Source organism: Gouania willdenowi, chromosome 17 (genome assembly GCF_900634775.1).
Source record: "Gouania willdenowi chromosome 17, fGouWil2.1, whole genome shotgun sequence".
NCBI lineage: Eukaryota > Metazoa > Chordata > Actinopteri > Blenniiformes > Gobiesocidae > Gouania > Gouania willdenowi.
The window spans coordinates 29574184-29595615 of NC_041060.1; the positions used below are offsets into that span (position 1 = coordinate 29574184).

General features: G+C 38.0%; 2 protein-coding genes across 2 annotated transcripts in view; both read right to left on the minus strand.

Moving 5' to 3' along the window:
* LOC114478810 (laminin subunit alpha-3-like) overlaps positions 1–11712 on the minus strand; it is a 97026-nt gene extending 85314 nt beyond the window's left edge. Inside the window, exon 1 of the mRNA XM_028472091.1 lies at positions 11656–11712. Within this exon, the coding sequence (XP_028327892.1) occupies positions 11656–11712 (57 nt within the window). The remainder of the gene's footprint in view (positions 1–11655) is intronic.
* LOC114479207 (thioredoxin reductase-like selenoprotein T1a) lies at positions 11320–21432 on the minus strand. The gene is made up of 6 exons (XM_028472763.1): positions 21242–21432; positions 18379–18489; positions 16325–16451; positions 12648–12735; positions 12381–12547; positions 11320–11797 (listed from the first exon to the last, which is right to left on the minus strand). Exons 1-5 carry the CDS (start codon positions 21373–21375, stop codon positions 12423–12425), a joined length of 585 nt encoding a protein of 194 aa, XP_028328564.1. The 5' UTR covers positions 21376–21432; the 3' UTR covers positions 11320–11797; positions 12381–12422.

Here is a 21432-nt window from a genome sequence, read left to right on the forward strand (position 1 = left end):
GCACAGATCACGCCTCACTGATGACAACCTCCATGCTGTTCTACGGATTGCCTCAGCACAGGACCTAAAACCAGACATTGAAACACTGGTAACGGGAAAACGGGTGTCAGACATCTGGTCAGAAAACACACAGGTAAGCATTTAAAAAAAAAAAAAAAACTTAATTGGAATAATAATAAAATGTAATTCAACCAAGAAGAAGAATAGTTCAACTCTGTGTGCAATTTAATGATTGTGCTTGCATTTTGTTTTGTGTTTATTTTCAGAACATGATCAATGGATGGTAGAGAGGGGATCCACCTGGTGTGTTCAAGGACAGGCAGCATCTCATCAAAAACTTGACCAATATAGTTGTGAACTGAGTCAACCTTTGTTTTATTTTTTAGTTGCTTCCATATTATTTATATGTGTAGCTGTTGCAATTATTTGGTGTTTGCAGGTTTTATGTATGTATGCAGACAAATTATTGTAATCAAACCATCAGTTGGATGCAAGGCTGTGGAGCCTCTTTTTTTTGTAAAATGCTACATCTGTCATACATGTTCTTAGCAGATCACAATTTTTGATTTTGCAGTAAATAAGCCCATTTTAACTTTGACAAAAACGTTTTGAATAAAGTTAATGTCATAACTGTGTTTGATGTTATTTTTTTATTCACTTGGATAGTTTGATCCTTGATTGATAGTTATCTGGGTTTCATTACCTGACAAATTAAAAGGATTTATGTTTTAACAGAGCAACAAGCAAACATTTTCTGTGCAACTGTAATGCTTGAATAAGTAATAAATTCAGAGTTATTTAACATGAGTAGTTACATTTATTTTACCTTACATTCAGTTACATTTATAAGTTACATCTGGCCCTTTGAGGACAGCCATTATGCTGATGTGGCCCTCGGTGAAATGAGTTTGACACCCCTGGGCTAAACTATCTTCTCTATCGCTCGTGTTTATGGTCCGCAGCGGTCGGCTCTGGCCGCACACGTGACTCTTGCTTGGGTGAGGAGCTGTGCAGTGAAATAGATATAGATTGCGCACTAGCGTCCCCTCACACCCTGAGGTCAAAAGATGAATAGGTTTCATTTAGGGGCCGTCCAAAAGTGAAATAAAATTAAAACATTTTGAAATTACCAAATTACTCCAGATACACACTGAGTATTTGGTACCCGTTGTCCAAATTTCAGGTCAAACTTGCACCGCGTCGGGGAGATATTTGCGCCACACCATCCTTGCTTTTATAGGTAGGTGAGATTTTCTTGTGCAAACATTTGATACACAAGTGCAAGTTTTGCAGTTTGTACTTCGAACGAAACAGCTTTACACTAACAAGGTGTTCGTTTTTAATCCAACATTTATTTATTACTTTAAACTCCTACATAGTCAGGAAGAAAGGGTTTGATTTCAGAGAGCTGGAAAGTACTGTAGATTAGTATTCATAACTTTCACAATATGCTTGCTCACTCTTCAGAACTAATTTTAACAAAATTTGGTGCACTTATCTAAACTTGGCAGATGATTGCACTCGAATGCTTTCGTTAATTATTAAATTTAGGTAAAGCATGACCTGTTTGAATTTGTGAAAATAGCATTTATTTCAACCTGTGTTAATTAGGAAGCAACACATATTTGACAAATCACAATAGATGAAGCTGCATTTTATTTAAAATATGTTTATTGAACATCCAGGTCAAACTATGCCAGCTGCAAGAAAAAAAAAAAAAAAAAGTTGTTATAACAGACCAAACAAACCACTGTCACTTTAGAGTTATTCTTACCAGTTTGTGTTAAACCTGTTGCTGTCCCCAATCAAATAGATCCTGACCCATTGAGTGAGGAAGCCAGGGCAGAGGTTGCCAGGAGATATCTGGATAAGTCTGCTTCTGGGCAGGGAAGCTCGATCTTGGCACGTATTCATCAGCATCTGGGACTTGAGCTCTGTATGAAACTACTGGGTGAAAAGGCTCTTTGGAGAATGGGACAAAGGGACATTTTTTGCCCGGGTAGCAGCGCTTGGGTGGTTTAATTGTAGTGTAGCAAGGCTTTGACGTTGTAGTAGTTGTGCTGGCATAACAGGGCCTAGTTGTAGTGGTTGGAGCTGTAGTAGTTGGAGCCTCAGTAGTTGACCAGTGGAGGTTTGGATTTTTTCCATAGAAATATTGAATGATAGGGTAGTAGTAAACATCAGGGTTCTCCACAGCATCTGGTACATGCATTTCTTGGGTTTGATAAGGGTATTGTGAAGAGTCTGCAACACTGGTTTGAAAGGGATAGTAAGGATGAGAATGATAACTTTTGTAGTAATTCAAGTATGGATAATAGCTGATCATTTGATATGGGTCTTGTACAGCTGATTGTGTGGTAATGGGGTCTTTTTTTAATGCCATATTCATGTAGTAAGAATACAAATAAGGATTTGTGGAATCATATGAAAGGGGAAACTTAGCATGTTTTAAGACGGCTGTAGCGCAATAGCTTTGGCGGTAAAGGAGCAATTAGGGATTGTTGTTCCAAGGTAGCAGAGGCAGACTCTGCATCAGTTGAAGCAATCGGGCAGGCAAATTTAACTGGAGTCTGGCGCCAAACTACTGGCAAAACATATTGCCCATTCTGGAAAAGACAAAAAAAAAAAAATGGAAATTAGTTATACTGCCTTTTAAACCACCGACAGACCTAGAAATGTACCTCTTGAACGACATTGCAGGCATCATAAGGAACAACCAAAACAAGCCCCAGTGCATTCTGCTGCATTGAGTAGCCACATGATGCAGGAACCTGGATTAGAGGCAAGGGAGTTGTACTGCCTGATTGAAAAAAGAAACAGTTTAAGTTAAGAACCTATTTAATTATAGTTCATCTCACCTGTATCTAGCTGTAGGTCAAATGCCCCAGGCCCTATGGCTTTAAGCTTCATCCAGTGTTGTCCACAATGAAGTGAGGTGTTCAAATGCTTCCAAGCTGCTTCATTAGCAATGTTTTGCTCTGGCATGCCTTTTGGAATAGAGACAGTTTCTACTGCTGTTGCCACCTCGGTTACAGGTAAGATTCCAAGTAATCAAATACCAAAGTATCCTCATACCTTTTGTATCCATTTGGTGTAAGTCAATATGTAGCATCTTCTCATTTCCAGTGGCTGAAGAAGATCCTGGCTGGGATTTAAGCTGTGCCCCATTAAATAGAATAATTCCAGTCCTCACGTTCCCACTATCCTCACCTGGTTCAACTGTTTTGCTTAGCTGTAGCAAACTAAAGCATGTTAAACTTTGGGCCAAAGAGCACATGACCAATAAAACAGCTACAGTTTGCCGTGAACCAGTTCTGCCACCATCCGCAACCGCCATAGTTGCAATGCACACCTGTAGCAGCACTTCAGACTGAATGAATGGAACTCATTGAATGCCTTTAATACTGCACCAGGTAATTAGCCACCCAACTAATGAACCAATCACAGCACATGTCAGCTACTGCTTGCACCTGTGTGAGTTTAAAACAGGTGAAATCTTGAGAGCCTTAAGACTCTTACGTTGTCCTCAAGAAAAAAAAACACCACTATCATAACATTATTTATATGTCATCCTTTAGTCACAATAAGTGGAGCTTTATTTTTGACTGCTGAGTTTTTCTGAGTCTCATAATTAATTTTAAATAGAGTTGTAACTTCCAAATATCAGTCAGTGCATGTTTTGTATCATTTTCCTGCTGTCTTTGGAATTTACTCCAAAACCATTTTCTGTTCAAAATCTCCTCACCTTGTCTTGCTAACAAACCCCTTCCACTTCCACTTCGGTGCAATATATTTGGCGATTTCTGCAGATGACAAGCCTTGTTTTGCCATTTCAAAAATTATTTGTATGGTTCCTAAGACAGACTGGTATTTAAATAGCAGAGAAAATATAGAGATAATTCATATATTTTGGTGTCAGAAAAACAGCAGCGCCCTCATACTTATTTTGAAAAGAACAACTTCTGGTCTCACTATATTGAAAAACAAGCATTTTTTGTTTGTTTGTTTTTGTCCTCTGGTATTTCTGTTTTTTGGTTTTAAAAACAAACATTTAAAATCAACCAATTTTTATATGTTTGTTTATCCCTTCGGCCCTGATAATAAATATGCGATAAAATTCAGTTTTAGTTTTTCAATTTAAAAATGAAATTCAAATAACTATTCATTTTTGTTTTTGGATTTCATTTTCTTAATGGAAAATTCAATGACCAAACAAAACACACACTGACTGGTATAAATAATCTCTGGTCTATATGGTGGACCATTCAGATGAACTCATTCATTCATTTATTTTCAGACCCACTTATTCCTGTTCAGGGTCGCAGGGGTCTGCCGGTGCCAATCTCCGGCTCTCATGGGCGCTGGGCGGGGGTACACCCTGGACAGGGCCCCAGTCCATCGCAGGGCAAAATGAACTCATATCAAATTGTAAAATATTTTTTTAGATTTTGTTTTATTTTGCTCACGAATAGTTTGCATGATTTCTAACATTATAAACCATAATCAAGTAATGTTGATAACGCTACTGCAATGCTTTACTTTACATGTTACAGTAACTATATAACTTTTTTGGGTAATGAAGTAAAGTAACACTGCACTTATAACATTAGTAACTAACCTACTTTACAATTGTATAGGAATGCACTTTCCGGCATCCGCTGTCACAGCGGAGTGGTAATAGACACTCCAGTACCTCCCTCACCCCTGGTGACATCACCGTTAATGGAACATTAAAAATTGAATGAGTGTATCAAGCATGCTCTGATTAGCTGAGTCTTTTGATTGACACCCTCATCAGCCAATAGAGTGCCCTCAAAAACAGAGCCACTCTATTCTTTCAGTCAAAAAACAGTTGCATGGAGTGCTGCATGGGTTTCTTGAAGTTTAATGATGCTTGAGGCACTAAGAGGAACTGTTGATAAGCCTTTATTCTATGAGGGCTACAGAATTATAAAAACTCTATGATTGGTTTAAGAAGGTGCCAATCATGTTGCACCAAGTAGGCTGCATAAATAAACTAGTTCATCCTGTAAGGTTTTCTTTACCTTCTTTCCAGATATTTTAATTGAATAGCTCAGAGGACAGATGTCGAGTAGCATCATTTTCAATGTGGTTTATTCTCATTACAGTCACAGGTAAAACACACACAAAGGTTGCTAGCAGAAGAAGCCGATGGCTGCGTTCACACTGTAGGAAAATGCAACCCAAATCAGATATTTTTGCCCATATGCGACCTGTATCCGATCTGTTAATGACAGAGGTGCCTTGCCAAAATGCCCCAATTAAGACAAATGTCTCAGCTTTTCCTTGGTGGTGTAAATCTTTCCATGGTCAAAACACATGTGCACACAGAAAACTTTGTGCATGCAAGTTACTATATTATTCCACTTAGATTTCCCAAGAACAGATGAGATCACAAAGAGCCTGGCAGGGACGATGGTGACAGTTTTGTTGTTGCTTATTCAGTCTTAGATTTTGACAAAATATTAAGGAAAAATATATAACTTTTTGATATAGCAATAATGGCCTTGTATTTACTTGGTATCGGATAGATCTACACACCTTTCTCTAACTCATGAGGAAAGCAGTGGGTTTGACAGATTTTTAAACCAATAGAGTTTGAATCATAACTGAATTTTGTTAAACATCTGTAAAGGGAAATACAAAAATTTAACACCTGGACAGTATATTGCAATATTAAAATGTATTAGTGGGTGTGAGTGATTTAGCAATGTGGAGGTTCATATAAAAAAAAATAAAATACTAAAGTTAAAGTACAGATTTTTTCAAGTAATTGTTTGGAGGCATTTGAATCTATTCTTAACCAGAATAAGGGATTATAATACTCAATAGTAACCATTACTGGATTATTTACACACAAAATAAAGAGTTCAAGTCATTTGGTTATTCAAGTTTTATTTTCAGTTTCAATTGTCCAGGCTGAAGGAGGTTGATCTGACTGTGAGGCCAATGAATGAGAGTGCAAAAGATATTGTTGAAGAAGATGTGGATGACTGTGTGGGGATGGGACACTCTGTGGATGGTGAGCGTGACTATGTGCATATGTATGAGGGTTGTGCAAATGTCTGTGTGCATAGCTGTGAGAGTGTTGGTGTGGATGTTGGTATGGGTGCATTGTGTCTGATTTCTCTGTTGTAGCTGGTGGCACTGTTATGTCTTGCTTGAGATCAGTTGGATAATGTAGATCAGTGTGAGGGTGGGCGTGTGGGAATACAGGAGGAGGCAAAAATGGCATGTAGGGTGTAATCTGTGGCACTGGGGGTTTTCCAGCCTGTTCAGTCATGATAGATCCAGGGGGAGGCAAGTGAGGATGAGGAAACATTGGAGGATACATGTGAAAATAAAACATCTGAGGGATCAAGGACAGTTTGCCCAGCAGAATTAATTATGGCAGGTGCACCACCTGCTGTTGCAACTGGAAAAGGTGGAGGCAGGTATGGATACAAAGCAGGGACAGGGTGGTATTGTGGGAATTTGGACAAGTCTGGCTTTTTTATGGTAATTGCAGAATCTCCCACAGACAGTGGGGGGTACTCGGGATATGGTCGGGGAGGAAAGAATATGGGGTGGGGAAATTTGGGCTCAGAATCATCTGGGTACTTGTTTGGTAGAATCTGAGGTGTATCAGGAACTTGATAAATCTGCGTTTGGGGAACGTAGATTTTTGGTGGTTGATTCTTGGACACTTGAGTAATCGGGTAGTATGAGGTAGCAGTTGTCAGTGGAGATCCTGTAGGTTTTGTACACAAGAGCAAAAGTGGAATTCCTTGCCAACGCAGGGGAAGGACATAATTTCCTCCCTAAAAAAGATAATCAGATTAAACATGCGATGTTACACACTAGCACTTTACACTACAAAAAAAAAAAAAAAAAAAAAAAAATGAATAACAAACTTCAAAATTGCAGCCTCTAAGTAAACCTGTCTTGTGTCATTTATTGCAGAATCTAATTGTTTTGCACATGGAAACACCAAACTCTTCAAAACATTTTTGCTAGCGTAAAACAGAGGGGCTAAGGTTAAGGGCAGGTCTTCACAACAGGACTAGTCAGGCAGAGTCTATTAAACCAATACCTTATTGCATTTGTAACGTGCATCTATACTTGGGATTTTGCCAGTAAATGGCCAATTGTGAAATATGTTGTAACTGAACTGTCAGTTTCTAGACATGACAATAAATTTAAATACTAATGTTTGTTGATTACACAGTTATCTCCTACAACACAATTACTTGAATCACAATGAGCACTGTACTGAAAGAGAAAAACCAACAGCAGTAGTGTCATGAAAGTACATTTCTACATGAGTGTTTCAAACACAGCTCATCAATTTAATGGCTTAAAAACAGTTTCCAGAATCAAAGTTAAGAATGCACACTGTACAGACCAAATCTATCCTGAATGCATCAGTGGACACATTTTATTTCTTGGCAACATTACAACAATTTTATTATTGTTGTAATGCTACATGTAAAGGTCTGAGGAATTTAGACAGATTTGATCTGAAGCCTCTGGTTAAAGGCAACACAACTCTTGGCCTACATCAAGGTTGGGGTCAATTACATTTTTAGTTACAATAGTTTGACTATAATTTAATTACAGTGACCAGCATTTATTACAATTAAATTGGAATTATTTATCCTCAAAAATTCAAGTAAAATTAATCACAATTACTGAGCCTGAAATAAACAACCTCAAGTTGACCTTCCTCTTGTGTTATAATTTTATGATAACAGGTTCTAAATAAAATTTAGGATACCCGTTACATTTCCTAATCAATGAAAATATTGGTATGTTAGAGAGTTTGTGTCAGTATAACCCTAGAGCCATTTTAAATGGGAAACTTGTACAAAAATATTTTAATAATTCTTAACTACACATGTGTAGAACAATAACATGGTTCCTCAGTTTTGCATTAAATTATAATTGACATTTTTTTAAAGAATTTTCATGGCAATTACAAAGTCAATTATCTAAACACAATTGCAATTTTACATCAGCTTTTTAAAATTACAATTTTAATTGATAATTGCATAGAGCATACAATTACTGGAAACTAGATTGCATGTATTTTGTCAAGGCTGACTTATGAATAAACGGGCTGTAAATAGCTCCTGAACTAGAATGACACCACCAATCAATTTATAGTGACAAAGTTAATGCTCTTCTTCCCTTTAATTATTCCAAATTTCAGAAAAATTACCTCTTGAAACACATTGCAGCCATCATAAGGCACAGACATAATCAGGGCCAAAGCGTTCCTCTGCATGTTGAAGCCACAGCTGGGAGGGATCTGGGACAGTGGTAATGCTGGGCCATTACCTATGGGATAAACTCTTAGGCTGTGTATGTAATGCACACGCGCACACACCCAACACCCACCACACCACACCCAACACACAAAGTGTTGTACCCTGTGCTAGTGTGAGCTGTGAAGTTCCTGGTCCGATTGCTTTGAACCTCATATGATCCAAGCTGCACTGCATGGAGGGCATCATGCGTCGCCACCTCGCTTCTTTAGAGCTTTGGTCCTGCGATGACCCTTTCAACCAGCCTGAACAAAATTTGAGTGTGTACAAATATTGGAAAAGGTTTTCCTTTTTATGAAGAGGTGCATGTACTACCTGGAGAGTCCGCCTGATATGTGCCTTCATCCTCTACAGATGCATTTGGAGAGCCTTCCCACAGCTGTGAACTTGTCTCCAGAGCCCTCCCAAAAACTATTTCTCCCTCATGTACCATATCACCACCATCCACCTTTTTCTGCTCATCCCATTTCTCTTTTTTAGTTAGTCGAAATCCTTCTATCGCTTGAGTGAAGAAACACACCAGAAGAACAGCTGCAGCAAAGCAAACAGTAGCACTTTTCTGCTTGTCCTTATGCATCATATCCTTTCAATATGCAGAACTCTTGGAAATGTTACGGGCTTGGAAAGTTGGCTCTTTGCTTTCTTTTTGTGTTGTAGGAGTATTGGAAGGAACTAGGAGAGACCACAAGCCAATCAATGGGGGCCTTCAATCATTCAATATTGGAAACACCTGGTGGAGAATGGTGCTAAAGTGCATGCAGTGCAACAGGTGTGTGTGCGTGTGTTTTTATGTGCATCGGATACTAGTTTGTCAGTCACATTTCATTTTGCAACAATGCATCAGGAGGATTAAACCAAAACATTTCTTCATGCTCCATGTGCCCCCTTTTAACCTTTTAAAGTCTCTGCCTGGACCTGCTAAAGTGCTAAAAAGAGATAAACGTAATCTCAGGTCCCTGGTAGACTATAACCACTAGGTGGTGCTAATTCAACAAACAGGGTTTCCAGACTAACTGTCCATTTCCAGCCCAAGCACGTGACTACGCAAAATACCTCACCACCACCCACCTCCTCTCTCCTCTCACTCTCTCTCTCTCTCTCTCTCTCTCTCTCTCTCTCTCTCTCTCTCTCTATATATATATATATATATATATATATATTTAAACAAACAATCAAAACCTGTCAAAAAATAAAAAAATATGCAAAACCTGTAAATATGTTTCATGAGTAATAAAGAAAAGAAAAGACACCAAATAAACCAGGAAAAGAGGCTGTATGCATTGTTTCCATTGAATTAGAATAATAGGAAAGGAGAAGGAAAAAAACCACATATATAACAATCAGACAAATAAATGACAGATTGCCTTGCCATATTTTATCTACTTTAGCATTATTCTGTATCTACATGCAAAGTCAAAGCTTGAAAGCAAAGGCCTTCAGCTCACTTTAGTGCAGCTGGATTGACATTTTAACACTGTTTACTGCTTATAATTTGCTGTAATCAAAATGATCACAATATCACATTTATTGAAGACGAAAGTTGGACAGAGTCCAGCCATTTCAAAAAAACAATGAGTTCAAGAACACACTGAATTGAAATGTGTGTACGTTTTAACTTTTTTGCCATACCGTGGAAACTGTCATGTTTATACTATCTTCATTAAGTTTTCTAAAAACCATCAAAATGCAGTAAAAAGCAACCCCAATATTATCAACCTCCCCAATGCTTTTTATTTCCAGGCCAATGTGTTCAAAAGAAACCCGTATAGACGGAAACCCGCTTAACTTGGCAACACTGCCAACCGAATCGGATTTCAACTGCATTTAACACCGAAGAAGAGCGCGAGGACATACATTATAGAAAGTGTCTATTTGTACGGTTGCCGTACGGACAACCTTGGCGCTATTGGTACGGTTGACGAAATATACGTACGTGGCGTGTTAGGATTAGGGTTAACGCTATATACCTATATATTAGCCCGCAACAGTTTTTAGGGTTACAGTTGAGGTAAGGTTTATTTTAGTCACGCGACCTAAACTCACCAATGACTGACCTATCACGTGACCTAAAATGGCCAAATGGAGCGCTGCGTACGGATAGAACGTGTCTATTGATACGGCAACCGTACGGATAGCTACTGCCTAAATTATAACCGGAGGGTGAATCCACTGTTGGCCATCTCTATGGGATCATGAGCAACTTCCTTAACCATCCTGTTTCCTAGGCGCTACACTATGACTACACTAATCTCCTCAGGGATGGTTTGTTTGTACCTGTACATAAATTACAATTTTTCCTTCTAATCCATCAGGGTCTTATCCAGATGTTTGCTATCTTTATTTTGTCTTTGGAAAAGCAAGATTAAATATTTAATCTATTAACATACATTTTAAATACAATATTGTTTGTGTTCCTACCTTAAATGAGATGTAAAGAGCAGTTGTTCCTCGTCATACAAAACAAAACCATTTAAATTGTTTATTCAATATATTTAAATTTAGATAATAAAAATAGCTATGCAACTCTTAACTTGGAGGTTGGTGCTCTTGTTCAAAATGAAATACAATCAAGTTGCTGGTAAAAAAAATAAAAATAAATAAATCATCCTTCCTCCTCGACAGTGTTGGTTTTGTAAGGGTTACGACTACTGAGGCTACAGATGTAGTTCAACTCCAATAATTTGAAAAAAATAAATAAAAAATGTGCTCAGTTTCTGCACAACTGCTGTAGGAGGGCGTTTCTTTGTTCCTTTTTGGTCTCTATACACTCATGTACAAGAAAACAATTGTCTTTATCACTGCAAGCACTTTGGATTTGTTTCTGAGATTATAACATTGTACACTGACTGGGAAATTCCTCCTTACATGGTCCAACCAGCGTCATTTTTTCTAAATATGAGGCTAAATGTCAATATTAGAATATCAGAAACTTTTTGTTTAAGCCTCTGACCCCACCCTCGTCATCAACCCTTCAGTCATTAATAACACATCGTCACAGTTAAATAGTTAATGTCTTTTAATCCATTTGACCTCTTTCAAGGTATGTAAATATAAAAATCATTCAGAATCAGACATTTCCCCCATTGTTAGTTCTTTACCTAGTTATGACTGATTGAAAGAATCTCATTCATTGGTAACTACCTTTTGACAGATAAACATAACTATGTATGGCTCAGTTGTACAAATCACACACTATTTCACACAGATTGTTAGACTAAAAGAATCAATTGTAAATCTCTTTTCTGGGATCGATGTCAACATTATGAAATCTGCACAAGTATCAATGGAAAAAAAACTTGATGACCAGCACTGTTGCCATGGATCCCACTCTGGCGTAAGGGGCGGGGTCTCTCTTAGTGGTGTGGTGAGAAGTGATGGGGGACATCCAGTCTGTACACACAGTTATCCTGTTTTCAGCACAGACCTTCATTAACATCACCTCACAGTCCAGTGAGAAACCCACCTCAAACCTAGGAAGGAAACAAAGGTCAATGAATCCTAGAACAAATGTTAACAATAAATTCAATTGGGGGCATGTCAATCTGCACATTTGATCTGCAAGGTTAATATTTTTTTTGGAATAATTCAAACTATTGTTTTTTTGGTTTATTGTCTAACTTGTTAAATGCTTATTAAAAGTGCCAAAATTTAAACAAAATTCCACTTTGAGCAAAATTGAATCAGACCTCTGTAGCAGCTGCAATTCTGTATAAACTGACCAATCCCTGCCATTTGGCCCCAATGGAAAGAACCAATCAAATGCCTTTATGTCATCCTGTCCCTTCATTCTCTCCGCGTGCACACTCCATAATGTGAATTGAGTTGGCTCTCGTCTTCCCTGACAGTCATGTGCATGTTCAAGCTTATGAGGCCGAGCCTTTGGACTGAGCCCTGACAAAAGAATACTGGAGGGGGAGGAGCTTAGAGGTCATGGTAGCTCATATCTTACTAGCTTTTGCAAATGGCAGACTGCACCTTTAAACCCTTTGTTTCAGTATTTACTTTTTACATTAATTCCCCCTGATCTATTCTAATGATCATGGATGCATTTACATGGAGGGGCTTTCAGCTCCAGTTGGTAATCAAATTGTGCGGTTAAGAGAGGTCGTGTGTTCTTGTATCCATGTGAACGTTCATCTTCATCTCGTTGTCCAGGATTTGCACAAGCTGTTGCATGGAGGGCAGGTGACCAGACTCCAGTTTTGACCAAACAGGTACATCTGTAAATAATAAGAAATGTATTTCATTTTAAAGTTATCCAACTCAAACACCAAAGGTTTTACAAAGATCTCTTCAGGATGATTATTTAACCGTACTTACCATTTAATGTGATCTCAAAGGCTCCCGTTGACATTAACTGGTTTTCAATCATATTACTGAAAAAGAAGACCATCATGCAGGCATATATCTGGAAAAAGAGAAACACATTGTATTTCAGTCTTCTGCACACAAAAATGTTGCCATAGTATACTGTTTATGATCCACTATTTCTTTTAATAAAAATAAAGTTTTATTATAACACAAGCAAAGCACTAGAGTGTAATGCGATTTTGATAAAGCATCATTCAATAATATCATTCAAGTTAATTAAGGACGAAATGCTTAAATTGCCTATATTTTACAAGCTTCTGTAAGTATATTTTGCGCTCACATGTACATCAATGACAGGAAGTAAGTATTTATTTATAAAGCGCTTTCTTGTAGATAAAATCACAAAGTGTGACAGAGCTGTGGTGAAAATACAAGTGCAACTCATAATAGGAAGCTATGATACATGATCACTAGATGTACTAAAGGGTAAGTAACTGAGCCCCAGGACAGGCTCAATGACACAACAAAGCAAGTATTAATGCTGTTTTAGCTGTTTATTTGAAGGGTTATCATAGAAACGGTAACCAGAACAGGCCTAATAAGCAGGGGGCGACTAATGGCCTGGTCACTGAGGTCTACCATCACACGGATTAGAAAATAATAAAAATATTTAAGTATTTTCATCCATATATGTACAGGTACATACACAACATTGTTCTCTGTATTTGACCCATCACTCATTCATGAGGAGCAGTGGACAGCCACAGTGTCGCGCCTGGGGAGCGTTAGGGTTAAGGGACTTGCTCAACATCCCACAGTGATAGCCCGGGTGAGATTCGAACAGTTACCCTCCGATTACAAGCTTGCTTCCTTAATCCACTAGGCCCCCACTGCCCCCAAACAGTATTTAAAAAAAAAAAAAACTTGTGTCATTGTTTTTATGATAAAACACTCAATTCATTTAGGGGCCTATTCGCCCAGTTTTGAGGGTCAAGTGTTTTTTTTACGCGCGATCTTGTAGAAGTGTGCCAATACATCGATTACTAGATTAATCGAATTCAACACGTGACAAATTTGATAACAAATGTTCAAAACAAATTGTTTTTATAACTAAATGGACAGGAACACAACTGCCTGCTTGCATAAAAAAAAGTGAAAGTCGCGAATGTCGCCCGAACACCTGAAGGAATGGACCAGGTGAAGATGGCGATGGCGGCAACTAACTCTTTGGCTACAGCTACTGAACGTGAGAATTGCGAGAGATGCGTCCTCGTTGGCATTTCTTAGGCAGCAGTGCGCCGCTACCGGCTCCACGGCCTGGAAGGGGACGGCGACGACTTGGTCACCTTCGCTGTGCCCTCTCCACTCTATAGGAGGTCGGCCCCCTCGCCCTGGCACGGACTGTCCTCAGTGCGCCCCAACGTGGAGATCTGGCCACGACAGTTGCGCAAGGAGTCGGCGGCGATGTCGGCCACCCAGCCATCCCAACTTGAAACAATGTCACTGCACAGCGCTGAATTGGAAGCATGTTGACGCTCATTTTCTTACACAATAATTTGAAAGTGAAAACAGCATTGATGATGAGTAGCTGCACATTTGTCTCAGCACTTACAGTCCTTGGCATGATTTAATAATTCACTGTTCTTTTATCCCTCCACCTTTAATTTAAAAACCCAAAAGTGTTACGAGAGCTGATATTTGGTTTGATGTTTTAAAGCTGCTTTGGTTGTGCACAGCAAAATCAAAATAGTTTCCTGTCGGTTTTGACAGCTCATTTGTTTTGTTTGGAAGTCTTTTTTATTGAATATGCTTTTGTGTTAGATCAGATTGAATAAGCTGAACAAGCTAATACTTTAGTTATTTTATATATATTTATTTCTTTTCTAATATGATTACTATTGGATATGGTGATTTGATATAAATAAGATAATAAGGATACATTTGTTTGGTTACTTTATTGGATGGATATCAACACACATACCTTGTTTAAAAGTATGAAATAGTGAGGAAAAAACAAAGATGCATAAAAAATATGATAATCGTTGATTAATCGAATCGTAGCACCCTGAATCTTAATCAAATTGTGAGGTTCCTTAGATGGCACACCCTTAGTAACTCGTGCACATTCTCCAATCCAAGACCTTTCCTAACATTTGTAAATGTCTTCAAAATCTGTGGAAATGAAAAAGCACAGTTTTAATTTGAAGGGCGTCATTCGTTGAAGAACAATGTAACAGGTTTATTTGATAAGATTATTGTAGTGTTCAAGCCACAGCTAAAATCTCTGTTTTCCTCATACTAAGGACACATTTATGTATGTTGGTGTGGAAGGCCCAATTTTATTAAACTACTGTGGGAACTTCCGACATCCAGAAATGATGAGTCATCATAATCAACTGTCATCAATACCCTGTGAGCACTAAAGCCTGCAGGATTGTGATGCGCTTCAGGTTTGAGTTAAATGATGCGAGGTAGACTTTGACAGTGTCTGCGTCCTGCTTTATGACTGAGGAGAAGGAAACAAACCCACTGTAGGGTTCTCACCAGGGATTTTTCACATCTTAGGGGAATCGCGTTGTGGTGATGTTTCTCCTAGCAAAGTCTTGTTATCTATTTTGTTTTCATGTTCGTTAAGCTGAAAATCCACTTGTGTAAAAGTAGTAGATGGTGGCAAAGGGCATCAAAGTCTTTACAGCATGTTTGGCTAACACAAAGCAATGTAATTAGTCATATTTGTGCTTTTTTACTTTTTTAAAATCAGATTGTTTCTGTCACCACTAGATATAAGTAGTCTCACAAAGGCCAATGTGTAATTTGTGGTAATACTTGGAGGCTCCTGACTGCTGGTCGATTTATATTCTAGTTTCTAATGTCACACTGTTTTTCATTTTTACTCACATGTCCCTTATGACAATTTGTGTACCCCTGGGGTACCCATACACCACTTTAAAACCTAGGATGTAGGCTATATAATAAAATGTAATGCATTCGGTTTTGTCAGGTTTATAATATTGTTCATAAAATATAAATGTGGTAGTTTGAATCGATTCTTTATGGGAGTTCTCTTTTACATGTGGCGTAAATTGCAACTGCCTCGAAGCCCCACGGTGCGGCTTTTCTGAATATTTTCTCTATGCATGGCACTACACTGGCATGGCAGACTTTACTCCTCTGCACAATAAATTCAGATTCACTTTATTGTCATAGCAACAAGTACAACAAAAGGTAAGGTGCAGGCCATTCAGTGCCAAAAAAAAAAAAATCAACAAAACATATATATTTCAGCAACACCTTTTAATCTCACTGTCAGCACTCTGATGTCTTTCTGTGCATCGGTTTATTCTCACATCCAAGTAATGATATTTAATGTGGATCAAGTACAGTTCTGATGATGGATCTGAATAGATCTCAATCAAATGTGTACTGATAGACTGTAATTTATGCTTCTGACGAGAAGTTAGGGTTTTGTTGGAGGCGCGCGTCAGCCTGCAGCATAGGGGGCGGCTTAAAGAAACCCAGAGATGGATAGCTTTACTTTACAGTGTAATTGTTTAATATATTCTAAAAAAACTAAGTTAAACCATTAGCATTGCCTCTGACCCAGCTACACATTTAAACAAAGGGGTGACAGATTTACAACATAATTCATGGTTGCCTAGCTTTTATTTGAATTGAGGGAACTTTACCTTATTCCCCTGGCCCCACTCCCATATGCCTGGGGCTTGCATACCAAAGAAGGCGAAAGGATCCCTGCCAACAATAATCAGCCCAATCACCAGCAGTTTGAACACAGACAGGAAGGAAGCAACGTGTCTGTAGGACGAAAATCAAGAAAAAGACTTTAAACACGTTTCCAGGCATTGTTATACCAGAGCCTAAACATAACACTTCTAAATATAAAATCTGTGTAGGAGAACTAATGCATTGTGAGCATGAATTCCACAACAGGATTTAATGAAAAACTCTTTTACAAGCCATAAAAATGTCAATTTCAACATTGAACAGGGTTATTAAAAACCACCTCCCTCCTCCCAAAGCTGCTTTTCCCAGAGACCTTTAACCTTTGAGGCCCCTTACTCACATCCTACCTGCCCCCAATTATTAGCATTATTAAAATCATCATTATCATACACCATGAGCTGTTTCTGATTTTCTCCTGTACCTGTTACTAATTTTGGACTGTGTTGTACAAGTTGTTCCTTAATGTATGTTTGATATTGTGCACCAACTTAGCACCTCAGTGGGAGCACAGCAACATTTATAATATTTGTATTTAAGTTCATAGATTTGATATTTGAAAACAGCCCTTTGAAAAATTCCTAGTAATGAAAAAAAAGGAAAGTTCCTAGGATTAAAATTCATGGAGAGTTTCAGCCTATTTAATCCAGAAAGACCTCATTTAAAACTTTTTGGATCATGCCTCTTAAAAAATTGGAATGGGGAATCGTTAAGAATCGGAACCGTTCAAATTTAAACAATGCGCAACCTCACTCATAACGTGTTATACAATGTTGGCCAGTAATAAGCTTGCTAGTCATCGTTTTAATTTTCTTATTATTATGCTTGTACATTATCAATATTCTCATTCATATAATAAATTAGGGGCTAGGCAAAACTTTGATTTAATTGATTTATCAAATTTGTAGCTAAAAACGATTTTTATTTGCAAATTCGAGTTTTTAAAAAAACTTTTTTCCCACCACAATTTTTTCAGACTTTTTTGCGTTCCGTCCTTGTGGGTTACCATAGCCAGAGACGTCCAAATTGCAGTGAGGAACACAAGTTGGAGGAATGCATTTGAGGTGTGCAGCCCAAATGTAGCAACTGTCGATGGGAGCACCGAATTAAAGATACAGTCTGCAACTATTATAAAAGTGACTTTTTGTCATATTTGCTAAAGCTGTCACTATTCATATTATGTTTGATTTGTAATTGTTACACTCTGTAGTGCATGTGTTGTTTGTGTGTGTGCAGCAGCCTCCATTTGGGTGCTGTAAGTGACACTGTTGTTGCTACTCCTAGAATCTGGTATGTGCATATTGAGAGAGAGAAGCGCTGCAGTAACATGCTTTTAACAGAGCCTGTTATATTACTGTGATGTTGCTGTCTGACTAACGTTAGCTTGTTAGCTCCTCTGAGGGAGGGACTTAGGAAAGTTTGAAGGCAGGGCAAGAGAGCAGCGGGCTACTGGATTTTTGCTCCCGCTAGCTTTGGCATTAGTTTGATTGCTAGCTTCATATGCAGTATCAGCAGTGTGGTGGTTCCTTAAATAACGAATGAGGTAGCGTTCTGTTTGCAGCTCCACCACGACTTTTTTCCATGTTATACAAATTACAAATTGTGATCCTTTGCTCTTTTTTTTGTGTGATACTTTGTAACTGTCGACATACTAGGTTGACCTTGCTTCGAGTGATTGTTGTCGTTAACCCGTCTAGCAGACGCATGCACACGTGACCTGGTGGGCCGGCCAGTCAGTTATCTTACAGCAGAAGGGGATGACTTTAAGACCTTTGTGGAGGTGAATAAGATGAACGGAAAAGATCGGTTTCATATGCAAGGATCAGCCAATCACCGACCCCCCAAAATCAGGGAAATCAGCGGCGCATCCATACTTTTTAGATTTCATAATGCAATGTTCACTAAAAATTGATACCACATAAATTATTTTTTCCAAACACTCAGGAAAATACTAATATGAAGTGATAGTAACATCAAATAATATTATACATCTCTCTCTTACCGATAAAGGGGAATAGGAAGATAGTTCTCTCCCTCAATGCGGATGTCTGGGTACCGCTGGTACAACGCCTGCGTGTACTCCTCAAACACCCGCTTGTACCCTCAGGAAATGCTTTATAGAGACAAACACAAATTAAGAAATCAGGAATGTACAGTATGACAAAAGAGAGATGCATTCTTCAAACTGCAGCTACACCCACAAGTCAGGTCTCAGGTTTAAAAAAAAAAAAATCCAATTATTTACCAGAAAAGGGTGTGTTCCTGTTGAGCTGTCTTGGTGGACGTGATCAATGTGAAGTTATTAAACATTATATATGTTTTCTAACGAATGACCATAGAGTAAATAACATTTTAAGCACTGCAAGAACTTGTTTTTCACCTAATTATACTCACTTTTCCTAGCAGATGTTTACCTTTATTGGCTTTAACCAATACTGTTACACTAAAGTAGTGTTACTTCACTAGAGCAGCAATGAAGCTATACAGAAAAAGCACAACAACGGCCTATACAATTCTTTTTTTTTTTCAAATTTTATTTTATTTTTTTCAAATTCTGTGTTTTCTACATTACATATTTTTTTTAATATTTAGACATTTTTTCAGAAACGATTCGTTTAACCCCTGTAAGGAAACTAAAATAAATAAATAATAATGAAAAAATAAAACCACAAGTATGATTTAACAGATCAAGTTGGACCTTAGTCTCAGTTTTGGACTCTCTTCCCAGTGCAATATGTTGAAAATGTGTTTCTGAAAGCAGTGTTTTGAGTTAAGAGGAAAACATTAAAATATGAATATCTGTGCTTTATATAACTGGAATGAAATTTCCACGATATGTTGGAAATGTTTTTTTTTTTATTTTGAGTCATAATTTAAAAAATTAAACGAGCACTCCATGTCACAAAGGTTGGCGTCCCCTGGTCTAGACACGATCAGAAATCCATCATACCGTACTTTTCATGCTGTCCAGAGAAGTAGCAAAAGCTGCAACTCCTAAAACCAGTATTTTAATACAAAATAAGCTATACACCTTTTCACGGTGACATCACCCGGGACATTTGCCTTAGCAACGCCCTTTGCCATTTTAACAAGGATTACATTTGCCTGACAACCGCTATTTACACTATTTACCGCGCACAACACGAATATTTCAGCAGATTAGAGCCGAAGGCCAAGCACCAATATGAAGGGAAGTTACATCTGGTTGTTTGGAATCATGTCCATACGAAACACCTCAAGGTTCATGGACAAACGACCAGACAACATGGCCAGATCTCCGATGGCCTGCTATTTACGAGTAGCTCATTAACAGCCCTGGCGTCTACACAATGGAGAAGATGAGGACTTACAAAAGCTTGGATGCATATATTTTCTTTAAGGTAGGCTTAGGTATGTGTTTGTGTGTCTATATAGGCCTGTGTCATCATGATAATTGGCTGATTACGCGACGTGGCTATGCTAGGCTAGCGCCACTATTATATTAATAATACAACCTAAATTAAAACATAAATGGGTAGATGAAACACTTGTTCATCTAATATACTTACAAGTCAACTTATTGCATATTTACAGTTAATTTCACGTTGCTTGTCTTCAAGTTAGACATATTAGCCATAAACATTTCAGTCATTACTGAATAAATTACAATTTAAATGTAGGCTAATTCTTAATAAATGTCATAAAATCAGTCAGGAAGAAATTAGATCCCCGAAATACACCACCTACCATTAACGAAATATCTACTGCAAACAAACGACCACTTTGATTTTGGGCTCCATGTGGTTCCATCTACGTTTGTTCGCCTCAGTGCTTGGATAGATAATTTCCGTTTCTGACCTTTTTTCTGTCGGTATTCTGTAAAAGGTTATATTTTCCTTCAGCCAGGCGTGGTTATGACAGCCAAATACTACACAGGATTTGGGCATTATACGATAAAAATCATCCAGACTGCAAACTCAGAAGTAAATAGCGGTTGTCAGGCAAATGATTACCACTCTTAAAATGGTGGCCCTCGTTGCTAAATCAAGTACTGAGGTCATGCGAAAAGGTGTATACTGATATAAACAATATATTTTTCTATATTGTCAAAATAAACAAATCAAAATATTTTGAATCTCAATATATTCCTCAAGCCTTATATGACAAAATGTAATTATAAATGATATAGTTGAAACAATATCCATGTTGAGAAATATTTTGTTCAGGTTTCTATATTCAGTATTGTTTTGGTTTAGCCATAGTGATCAAACTAAAAAACGCCTCTGCACAATAAAATTATATCAATTAGTAGAATAGGTAAATAGTTCAAATCACTATTGGAGTGTTCAGAAATATTTTTTTGGAGAAAAAAAAAACATTTCCGATTTTTGTATTTTCCCATTTATAATAACTTTAATACCTTTAAAGGATGATTGTGGTTTATTTACATGTATATCCTTTCATTTTAGGTTGTAAGGATGCTAGAGATATACAGTATTTAAAGATACGGCCAACAAATGAGATCAGAAAGAGCAAAACAACAAATTTGCAGTCCTCAGAGGGTTAAATGTCAAGGCAGTGAAGGCACGGATGGCAGCATTTAGCCAAGTATCACTTTTAACCAGTACACCGGTGATCCGTACAACAGGAAGACACTAATCCGATCTGGCAACTCTCAAGTGGATTAACATCATTATCCGGAAAAACATGATCCAAATTTGTAATAACAAAAAAATAATACTCACAACTGTGAAAAACGTAATTTCGGTAACGTAAGGAGGACATAAGCATTCCGTTTACTTTGCTCTGGCCTGTGTAGCTCTTAGCTGCTCAGTTTAGCAAATCAGCATGCGATGACTCGCCAGATTTTGGGTCGGTTTGCTCACCAGATTTGAAACTTGAGAAGAGGTCCCGTGGCGAACTGCATCTTCATTTTCTTAACGCCACTGGTGTCACCGGCTGCGGTGCAGCACAGCGACAAAACGCCGAAGACGAGAAAAAAAGATCGTAACCGCAGCATAGCCGTAAGATCCGGAGCGAGTTTCCTCAGTCACGGCGGAAAGAGAATCACTTCTTT